We start from the raw sequence: 12,192 nt of genomic DNA, 5'->3' as shown, positions 1-12,192 counted from the left end.
ATATTTTAATGTTTTTAAGCGTGATGTAAAATTCCGGTAGTAATTATCTACTGTGTGTACCGGCATCAATGCTGCCGCAGCATATTATTTTCTTGTTTATTTAGATTCGTTTATTTTTTTAATATGGAATTATTAAAAGTAGTTAACATTTTTTTTCACTCTATCACAATATTATTTTTAATAAAAATATCTTTATCTACGGAATAAAATACGTTTAAATTGCCCCAATAAAAATATATTATTGAAGCATAAATACGTTAATTTATTTCTTATTTTCATAAATTTGTTTCCTCCAGTTCAATAAATATTATTTTTTACGTGATTAAAACGTACAATTTGATGTTTGGTTTGTATTATCTTGAAATACACAAACATGATAGAATAAAATTATTAATTAGTAAGATGTTCGTTTATAGCTTTATATTTTCATGGTTTTGTTATTCTGAAATCATGCTTGATTACCAACTCAATAGCAGTACCTAATTAATATACTCATAACGTTACTCTTCATAAAAATATGTATTCTTGTTTCTGAAATCTATCTATGGTATTAATATTAGTATGCTGACTATGGTTTTTTAATAGGAGTAAGAAATCGTGAAGCTGTTGATTTTTATCCGTTGCCTAAAATTAATTTACTACCAGATAGTCCACCGTGAATGTTCACCAACATAAAACTCATTGACTTAAAGATCCTTTAGAGACCAATACATAACCATATTATCACAATTTAGTAATAGTATTATTATATCATTAACTATAGTTACTTAACTTTCAAATGTTATAGTTAATTATTTTGTTTTCAGCACTTCTAACAAATACATTCAACAATAGTTTTGAACAAAAATTAAACTTTTTGAATTGGAATTCACAAAATTATTACTATCTATGATATATATTATGGCCTAAATTATTTTTTGACAATTTATGGGATAAAAAAAAAACATTTAAAACATACTAACATATTTTGGATATAAAGTTTTAATTAAAATGTTTGAACATATATCTTATTTTTTTCAATATCAGTACCTACTATTATATTATATTAGTTTGTATATATTTATATATATTTAAAAACTACATCCTTTAATATGATATAATTGTAGACCATCAATATAGTAAATATTTTGATATACCTACTATGAAATTAAATGTATCGAGTTTTAAAAAAACGAACATTTTTTAAAGGCATTGATTACGGATTTGTCTTAAGTCTTTAAAAAGTTCAATGTATTGTTAAGATTCAAAGTTGTTTGGTATTTTCAATGTAAATTATCATGAACAAGTATGGTTCCTTTGATTCAGTGATGTGCTATTACTATTAGTTTTAAAGCTCATGCTAGTGTAAGACGTCTTAAACTCAATGGATTCACGCATATGAACAGGTGTTATTTTTCCCAAAGGTTTTACTGTACTATTATAAAAAACCATTGACCTCTTGTAATACGATAAAAAAACACCAAACAAATTTGATTCTTCATTATTTTCACGTAAGATAGATATTTTAAATTCTTGTATATTTTGTGTAGTAAATATAAATACGAGTAGGTATATACTATATCCGTATACCAGACATTCTTCAGTTTAAAAATAAAATTTAGGGGGGGTCGATAAATAAATAAAATTTATTTTAAGAATAAAATATTATCATCAAGATTGTTAGGTTTTGGTAAACAGCTAATGATATCCATTTTAATAAGAAATTAGATAAATAATGGATATGTCGATAGATTTACGTTCTGCGAGTAATGAATAATTAATGTCTTATATTGGGTGCGTATTGTGTAAACATTATTATATCAGAAGATTTAATAATAATAGTAATAATTAGTCAATTAATCTGCCTAATCAATATCAAAATCTCAATATAACCTAATAAATTAACTTAAATCTTTAACATGGCGTACGTGCAGTCGGTCCATCTCACGTCCGTATTAAGGGACCAGTTGAAGCGAAACAAGGAGAACTGATAACATTAAGCTGCGAAACCGGCCGCAGCAATCCTGCGTCAATGATAAAATGGATGGTGAATGGTGATGTGGAAGAAAACAGTACTTTCGTTAAGATGAACGCTCCGCAGTCCAGCTTTATATCAAAATCCAACGTATCGTTTGTCATACCGACCGGACAGCGTTACGTGGAAGCCACGTGCCAGTCCATCGGTAACAGCATATCCGAAAAAGTTATCAGCACTCATAAAATCAACATTCTACGTGAGTACAGGTTTCTTTTGTTTTGTTGTTGTTTTTTGTTGTTTTTTTTTTTTTTTATCGCATTGGCGTATTGCGTACAGTGTTCAGAAATATGACTCGTTTACGTGTCTTATTTTGCCAGAGTTATTAGTGAACCTGCAGTGGTTCGACTGCGCGCTTTTATAATATCATCATTATTATTATTATTTTACGGCATGTGTTAGTGAAAACGAAACGAAAACACATTTGTTAATAATACGAGTAATCTAACGTATAATAGTCCGACCAGATGTGAAGAAAACGCTAAAACAAACGGATATGTATGTACAAATATGTCATATAATCAAAGATTGTGTAGTGAAGTCACACGTATATTAAATTACACGCTCAAATGGTCTAGAGCAGTATTCCTAGATATTCAATATCCGTTGACCTATTAATTTCATCCGTCAAAAATCGGTATACAAATATCGTATATCCAGGTGATGTGAATTAAACTTAACGGAGTACCTACACCGTAATTAGTGTACAAAAGTCGAGTAGAAATTCTCAAAGGTTTTCAACGAATTCGTAGTATTATTATGTAGGTGTCGATTCTCTAGCCGATATACTCGACAAAATATATTATAGGTAGAGCAATATTATTTTAGAATATTATTTATTTTTATTTTTACTAATGGTGTCATATTTCTGATTTCCTGAACGTTTTAATGATGAAAATACCGCACAAACGTTTTGTAGAAAGTCATTTTTGATAACTACACGAAATAATTATAGAAATAAACCCTGCAACGCATATTTTGCATTTAAAGATAGATTCGATAAAATCACTGACAAATTCGTCAATGACTTAAAAGAAAAATGTTGCTTTTATGTTTACACCACATAAAAATTTTTCAGCAGAGAGTTTTTTTTTTTTATTAACAAGAGATCGTCATTTTAATGAAAGCTATATTATACTTATTAAATATTAAAATAATAAACTGTTATAAAATTTTTCTAACGTTTTAGACCCGCCCGGAGCACCGATCATAATCGACCAGTCGTCCGGTAATCCTATTCCATCGGGAAATACACACAGAATATCTTGTGTGTCTACTGGCGGCAATCCACTTGGTACAATCACATGGTTCAAAAACGATAAAAAGGTACTGTGTGATTTTAAATTAATTTAAATTAGTTACCGTCATAACCGTTAATAATTTTTGAATCGTAATTTGTAACATATATCATTCAGCATTATTCATATATTATTTCGTGTGAGTGTGACTGTACTTTGTATATATTATAATATTACATTCGAAGAATCGAAGTACCTATAACTGTGAAATTGTATTCATACCATTAATAATAAAAACTATTGTAAATGATTCAAAAGAAAAAATATAATATGTGGTAGAAGGTATAGCACAAATACCGCGAGTCGGACGAAAACCTATTTCATCAATTAATTGAATAAATTATTTAAAACCACCTCATACAAGGAATACTTTATCAAAATGGCTGTCGGCTACTAAGTATTTTATATTGAAACATTTAAACATATTATGTAATATCATGAAATATAACAAAAGACAATGTTAAATCGAGAAATGGTACTACAATTTCTAAAATTAAATTCTAATCAAAATGTTCTTGATTGTGTCGTGATTTCAACATATGGCCAATCATTTGCGTGGGCTATTATATTACTAAAACGTCAAACGATTTGAATCATTATAATTTGTACTAATTAACTATTAATAGAATGAGCAAGAATTGTTCAATTAAATATAAATAAGTAACTAAGTATAAGATCGAATCAATAAATACAAATTTAAAATATTTGTAATTTATTTTATAACATTCAGAAAATATATCATTATAACGATGAAAAATAACATGAATATAATCAATTTTAACACTTATACAATATTTTAAAAAATATTTAACGAAATATAAAAACGTAAAAATAATGCAAAAGATGTAATATATGGTATTTATTATTATGTAGGTATAAAATTATTGATGTGCAATATTGTTTATTTAGAAGATTATAGGAGGGATATTTTAACAAAATATTTAATTTTATTGTGTTTTATTCTTTAGGTTCAGCCGTCACATACAACAAATGGGGAAAATTCGGTTTCGTCTGAATTGGAATTCGTGGTCAATTATATGGATAATGATGCTACTTATAAATGTGAAGTGACTCATCCGGCTTTAACAGTTCCTTTGATGAAAACACAGAAACTCAAAGTCCTATGTAAGATCAACTACATTTACTAAGATAATACTATAGCATAACATATTGTTAAGTAAAACAAACTTAATATATATATACTCGTATATATATGTATAAATATATAAATACTAATTGAAAAAAAAAAGGAAACCATTCGTTGGTAAGCTGCGACGGGGAAATGTTTAGTGAGATCATAACGCGTAAAAATACGTCAAGAATTAAGAATATTATTGAATCACGATAATGTTTCTCGTGCATTAATTATTTATGTTTTCCGAATACTTAGCATACAATAATTGAAAGTTGACGTATACGCTAATTAATCGTGACGTGCTACTAACGAGATTCAATAAGTAATTATAATTTTAATTTTTAACATAGACTTACGACGTTAATAAGATACTAAACGGTTCGGAGTCCGCGTTGTGTAGTTTGTACGCCTCGCCCGTCGTCGGGAAATCGGACTTCGGGAAAAAAATATATATTGTTATAGAAATAGTTTTTACAATATTGTCCCCGAACGCACATTTGCCGAGAAAAACAGTCGTCGTTCACGGCGTAGGTAGAGGCACTCTATATAGCTGCAGCTTATTCGCCCCGCTTCGAATGTAAAACTCGACGGTCGCGGTACCGCCCACTTACGAAATTAAATTTGAATAACAAAAGCAGAAAAACGTTCGGTTATAGTATAATTGTAATAATAATAATAATAATAATATCGCACGGTCGTCGTCGCACTGCTATGCGAGAAAAACAAATCGCCAACCGATTCAATTCAAATAATAGGTATACCTATATAGGTAGTGTGGACCGATGCAGTTTTTGTTCGTACGATTACGGTGGGCAGCCGTTGGACGTATATTATTATGCAGTTTCGCGGCGGACTCTGGTCCTTACATAATTATTTTTAATACGTCATCATCCAGACGATTACCCAAGTGCACCCAATCTCGATGAGTCGCGTCCGGTGTGTGCACCGAACACACCGCTATTTACACACGCACACACACCATAACAAACACGCATATAATTTATACGCGTCGCGGGTCGAGTGCGCCTACTGTTTGGTCTATATTATTGAATTCGAGTTGCACTCGTCCGATCACGCGAAACGGCATAATAATAATAATAATATATTGTATAGATTATCGAGATCGTATAATAATAATATTATCGCTCGAAAGCGGAAAGCGCCCACTCTCGGCCACTTATGTGTAAGGCGCAGATCGCGGCACGCGGGGGCTTATATTACGAGTATATCTGTTTACAGCCACCGCTGCGCTCTCCGCGACGGCGCCCACTCGCACACCTCGCCGACTTGTCGAAATCTTCGTCGATATTAAAATAATAATAATATTATATTCAGTCACCGAACGACTAAAACTACTAGGTACTACTACTACAATAATAATTTTACTACCGTCGTCGTAAAAATAATATTATAATACCTAGGTACCTACATAATATCGTCGTGTTTTGGTATAATGATTACTGCTAATTATTGTCACCGCGGTCATTGTATTACAGCCGTGGCTGCGCGTTATAATAAATTATATAGTGACGGAGACGTTTACGTATTTTTGATGACGGTACACGGCCGGACGTTTAAAAACCAATAAAAACTAAATATTTAAATCGTGTCGTTACGTCTTACAGTCCGTTTTAGTTTTACTAGGGATGTGCACTTATTGCATTGACGTAAGCGTCCTAAGCTATAGCTTTGCTGCAGTATCCCTGTCAGTTGCGGTAACGGACATTTCATTATATAGTGGTGGGATGATTGTGTTGCGTTTGTTTATATACACACATATACGATGTATTATTATTACGATTTATATTAAAGCCGAACACGATTTAACGGGTTAGTCGGCTCGTTTTACAGGTTAACTCAACGCGCGATTATTTATTATGTTTTTTAACTCCTAAATAGTATGCCTACCATTCTATTGATTATGTGACCGGTATGAATTATTGTAGCGTTATGTTTGACAAAATTAATATTGCACTGTTATTAAGTCGATACTTTTAAGCTGATAAAAAAAAAAAAAAAAATAGAAATAATCCTTTTGCGCCACTGACGTTTTTATCGTTAGTACTGTTCGGAAAACGGTTTCCTTGTTATCCTTTAAGAGAATGTTTAAAAAAAAAATATGGTTAATTACTTGTGATTTAACTCACATCGATCTATTTATTATCTCATATAGTTTTACCCGATCAATTAAACATCAAGCACGAACCGATGCACCTCAAGCCGGGCGTGCAGGCTACACTCACGTGTGAGGCGACCTCCAGCAATCCGCCGGTAAAGATGAAATGGTGGCACCAGAATTTGCAGGTCACCGAGGATGTATACAGCTTCACCAAGCCCGGGCTATACGGCGGCAAGCTGTCCACAATACAGCTGACCATCAACATAACGTCCGAAATGGACGGCAGAATGTACAAGTGCCAAGCCTACAATTCGCCAATGTCCAAAAGCTTAAACAAAGATGTCACGCTCAACGTATATCGTAAGTAGTTATAAATATCATAATATTACGGTGATGTCATTTGAGTAGTGTGTGATACCAAAATTTATAAGCACCATAATTTTTTCACTATTGGGCTACTTTTTTTTCCGTTTTAGTAAATTTGTCAAATAGGTACATATATAGATGCAGGTTCCAGCTAGTACCTACATATATTTTATTCAGCGATTCGTGTACGGAGAATTATACGTGAGTTGTGTATATCCAATTCGAATGAAATGAAATTATTAACTTTTTTTCACATTTCGACATTTGAAAATCGGTATACATTTAAATATATTATATTAGAATATTAGATACTTTTAATCAAATACAATATTATTATACTTTTATACGTATACTTGGTATGACAACGGGTTATAAATTAAAAATACGTCAACATGTGAAAACTTCTGTATGAGCCTTAAAGCCTTTAATCGAATGTTATCAAAATGTACACATTATATATTTAAGCTTTTTAAAGAATGTGTTTTCTGGTAATCTAAAATTCTTCGATTCGTAGTTAATTTTATTAGTATTGTTGATAACGATGTGTAAATTGACATTAACTAATACGTTGACGACAGTATATGATAAAGCTTTAGAGTGCTGCAGTTCTGTTACAACAAGCAGATATGACGTATTATTATTTAAATCTACGAACTCACAATAATTATTGCCAAATCTACCATTTATTATATAATATATATCGAGTGTAAAATATGACTATAAATATAATATTATACGACAATATGTAAATCATGAAACAGTGTTTGTTAGGTAAGGTGGATTTTTTAATGTTTAAAATAAAAACAATCTGTTTTCAAAAATATTTAAATTTATAATAATCGCGACTCTTACGTACCCCATTACAGTGTTTTTGCCATCATTAATACACATTTTTCTGCAAATATATTTTTTTGTGATTCACTATAATAGTGGTATTATATTATTATAACGTACAATAACTTATACTAGGTTATAAGTTAGTATCAAGGCATTGTAAGAATTTTACTCAACATCTTCTTAAAATATATTCTGCTCGTTTTTTTCCAGAGAGAAATATTAGTATCTTGTTTTTTTTTTTTAAAAAATTAACATAAAACCTTTACTTTAAATTTCAATGTATACGATTCAGCAAATGGGTAAACAATAGTATCTACCTATACCGGTAAACAAAAATAAATGAAATCATTTATAGCCAACGGTGATATATAACAAATTAAAAACAATGCCCAATTTATAACAGGAAGATAAAATTGAAATGTATTGTTAAATTAATATTTGTTGGTTGATATATGATATCAAAAACACTACTCTTGATTATTTTTTATAATATTTTACGAATCGTTGAACTACGACTTTCGTATATAGAAACGCTCGAAGAAATAAGCTTGAGATAATATAGTGACATAGTGTACTCTATCTGGTTCTGATTTCGTTTTTATTCATTTTAATTTTCAAAACATAAACAAAAATAAAACTTAAAACTTCTTACATCCTGGATGAAGTAGCATCCATTTCTGATAATTACCTAACCTTTGAGTGGTGATCGTAAGTGGATATATTTCAAGGTTCAAGTCATCTTTAGTATTCTGAGAATTTGGACGGAATGTGATTGTATAAGTTTTACATTTATGTTGTATCTCTGATATTACTTTTTTAGGAGTAGTTAAAATGCTTTAGTCTTCAACTTTTAGGGTGGTTTAAAATTTTTAAAGTTCATGTTTTTAGGAAATTCATTAAAGTCATGAAATAAACAAACAATTGTGTAGTTTAAAATTTAAAAAATTTTACATTTTTATACTAAAGGCTTGAGAATGTAATACAAGATTCCTCATAAGTTGGTTTTGCAAGGATAAATAAAAAGTTTAGCGTTTAAAATTAATTACGCAATTAGTCGAAATTAGATATTTAACAAAAAAATAACAATTTATTCTTTAACGTAATTTCGTTAATATTTTGTAGTATTTTAGGAAATATTAACTTTTGGAGTTATTTAACTTTTTACAATTATGTATATCATTATTCTCTATACACAATGAAAGTTTCAAAATATTTAGACCAATTCCAAATAATGTATACTACGAACCTATTTAATATTTATAACAATAATCTACTTTATGTTTGTATTGACTTATGTGTTTATAACAACAATAATATGATATGAAATATTTTATTGAATAGCAACAATTAATTTTAACTAATACGCCGTTACCACTATCTCCGCTTAGATTCCCTATGTAATAATTTGTTATTGAATCAAACACATAAATTACAATTCACGGTGTCCTTTTCAGTGATGAAGTGTTATCAAAATAAACTTTACTGATAATTGAGCTGTTATTATATAATTTTTATTTATAATTGATTTGTATATTATTACTGACATTTTAATACTTAACGGTGTGTGCATAACATTATATTCAACTTAACTATTTTAATCTTGTTTTTCTACAAACGAAAGTCTAAAAACTCTCTTGTCGCCATAATATTACATGTCACAATGTTTGATACTGAGATTTACAGATTACTGCACCGAATTTACTACCTATACTCCTGAGTTTTATCCGAAATAATCCATGATCGAATCATGAATGATGGTAACAATACTATTAATAGGATCTGATCAAATACGTGTTGCACAATTGCTTAATACTGATAACGAATTTTTTTTACCAATTCTATTTTATTCTTTTTTTCTCTACTAATATTAATAGTTTTTTAAAATGATCAACAGACCATGACGTATAGACTGCAAAACAGTATAATATTATATTGGTATATTAAATTGCATTTATCTTAACAGTTTTGTTTAAGTTACGAGTGTTTTAAATTTATTGATAATTTACCTTTTATAATTAATAAAATATAAAATAATAGATAATAGTAAATTATACATATATATATAATATACATAGTATATATTTATATAATAGATAATAGTAAATTGGCTTTAAACTTAAATCCTCTTTTAAAAATCGATTTAAATATTTATACATAATAATATATTATGTTGGTATACGAATTCTAAGCGTGCTACTTACATCACTTATTCGAGGGACCAATTCCATGTCACTTTTATCAATCATGAATCGTAGCCTGTCTATGGAAGCCAATTCGGATGCCCAAACAATTTTATTAGTAACCGAAAATAAAAAAAAAAACCCCACCCGATTACTACGTGACTTACGGGGGATTTTATATATACGTTGTAGCGGACAAATTTACTTATCTACAATAATATACTGTATTATTATTTGTATCAGGGTTTAAGGGACGACTCACGTCGACCTCGATCACGGTGAAATGTATCATTTTCATTCGAAATCTAAATTGTGGTTACTATTATCTATTTCCCATGAAAAACGTAGTTTCTATTATTAATATAACTCACACACAAAACGGCAAAGGCGAAAATATTGTATAGTCTGTATTGTATTGTATTACACGCACAACTGTTAAATTTATATTATCCGTGCAACAATAAAGCATATATACTGTTTGAGTACAAGGTCTCCGAGTTTTTAAAGATATTTTCCTTACTACTTATTTAAAACATTTTTTTTCTTTAAGCATTTTCGGAAATTTATATTTGTATATTATTCAATTGACTATAATTTGTTTTTAAAACCCCTTAGGTTTTCTGCACTCTCTATTTTTATAATTTATTTACCGGCTTCAATAATATTGTTAGCTTACTACCTTCATTTGCTCGATTTTCTCTTTTTATTATTTTTAATTTACGTACTATGACGATGTACGAGTGTAAAACCTTTTTTTTACTGTTAAAAGTTTGACCTACATTTTTACTGAATCTGCATTGAGCATTTATATAAATCGAATTTTTTAAATACTTTTAATGTTATATATTATGCCTATACTGTATTTAGTAACATAATAATTTTACCAAATAAATATCAGACGATGTATACCAATTTTCACGGAAAAATAAAATAACGATATTACTTCTGATAGCTTTTTTATAACCTACATAGATCTAATATTTTGTTATATTTTATTTATTATTAATTTACATTGGTTAAAAAAAAAAAACAAACAAATGGAAAAAAAAATAATAACAGTACATTTTGTTCAATTATTTCCATCAGCATATTCGATATACCCACTACTCATTTATATTAGTATTGTTAACCAATCGAAATATTATTGCATTTTATACGTGTTTAAATCACAATACAAAATGAAATTAAATTATGTAAAGGAATGGCTATGAAAATATTTAAATAATTATTTTTTCAGACAAACCAACTTTTGATTCGTATCCCGACTTAATTACGTATACAGAAGGGGATAACATATTCATCACGCTGCAGGCAAAAGGACAGCCATCACAGATCACGTATAAGTGGTTAAAAAACAACAAACCGTTGTATTCAATACACAACCGGCGTGTACAAGATTCCAATATAAATATTACCGGTGTATTCCGTGACGACGCTGGAAATTACACCTGTGAGGCGAGCAATACTGAAGGGTCTTCAACAATTTGGTTTATAATATCAGTAAAACGTAAGCATTTGTGATGATAAGTATTTTAAATATTTTTAAAATCGTAATTGATTATTTGAAGAACAAAAATTTATATCTATATATTGACCGATCAATGCAGTTTTAAAGCTATCTAAATTCTTAATCTTTAAAATAAAGTATTATGATTTAATTTTTTTTTTATTTTATGCTTATAATATAATCATCTTTTATAATAATATTATGAATATAAACATTATTATATTATGTTACGCCATAATCCCACTACACATTTCAATCGTATTTAGGTAACCGTTTTAATTTTATAAGATGCTTTTTTTAAAAAATTTATATTCATTAACTATATATAATGCATATATAATTTATGCGTATTTTTTTTTTTTTTGTTTTTGTTTTTTTAGATCGAGCAACTATTACTAATACTTCAAGTGGTGTTATTGTAAGCCAGGGTGACGATGCACTGCTTTGGTGTCAAATAGATGGTTATCCGTTAGGTCCCGATCACATAAGCTGGACGCGCCCGAATTTTTTCTTTGACGAACGCACATCGATATTACTTAAAAATACTACTTCATACTTGACTATTTTGAATGCAACACAATTCGATAGTGGACTATTCTATTGCGTCGTTAACAATGGTATAGGGAACGAATCGTCGCATTCTGTGATGTTGATTGTTGAACGTAAGTAATGGTTTTTTTTTTAATACTTTTAAATCAATAGGTACATACTCAACACTATATTATAATATCTCACA

General features: G+C 29.2%; 1 protein-coding gene across 2 annotated transcripts in view; it reads left to right on the top strand.

The window, feature by feature from the left end:
* The window catches only part of LOC114123667 (nephrin-like), a 47,989-nt gene that overhangs the window by 28,269 nt on the left and 7,528 nt on the right, over positions 1 to 12,192 (top strand). For both annotated transcript variants that reach the window (XM_050205830.1, XM_027986717.2), the window contains exons 8-13: positions 1,914 to 2,213; positions 3,204 to 3,340; positions 4,281 to 4,437; positions 6,621 to 6,926; positions 11,187 to 11,456; positions 11,837 to 12,118. In XM_050205830.1, coding sequence (XP_050061787.1) covers positions 1,914 to 2,213; positions 3,204 to 3,340; positions 4,281 to 4,437; positions 6,621 to 6,926; positions 11,187 to 11,456; positions 11,837 to 12,118 — 1,452 coding nt within the window. The remainder of the gene's footprint in view (positions 1 to 1,913; positions 2,214 to 3,203; positions 3,341 to 4,280; positions 4,438 to 6,620; positions 6,927 to 11,186; positions 11,457 to 11,836; positions 12,119 to 12,192) is intronic.

Source organism: Aphis gossypii, chromosome X (assembly GCF_020184175.1).
Source record: "Aphis gossypii isolate Hap1 chromosome X, ASM2018417v2, whole genome shotgun sequence".
Taxonomy (NCBI): domain Eukaryota; kingdom Metazoa; phylum Arthropoda; class Insecta; order Hemiptera; family Aphididae; genus Aphis; species Aphis gossypii.
Note: the sequence above shows the minus strand (reverse complement) of the source record. Positions and strands in the feature narration are given on the sequence as shown.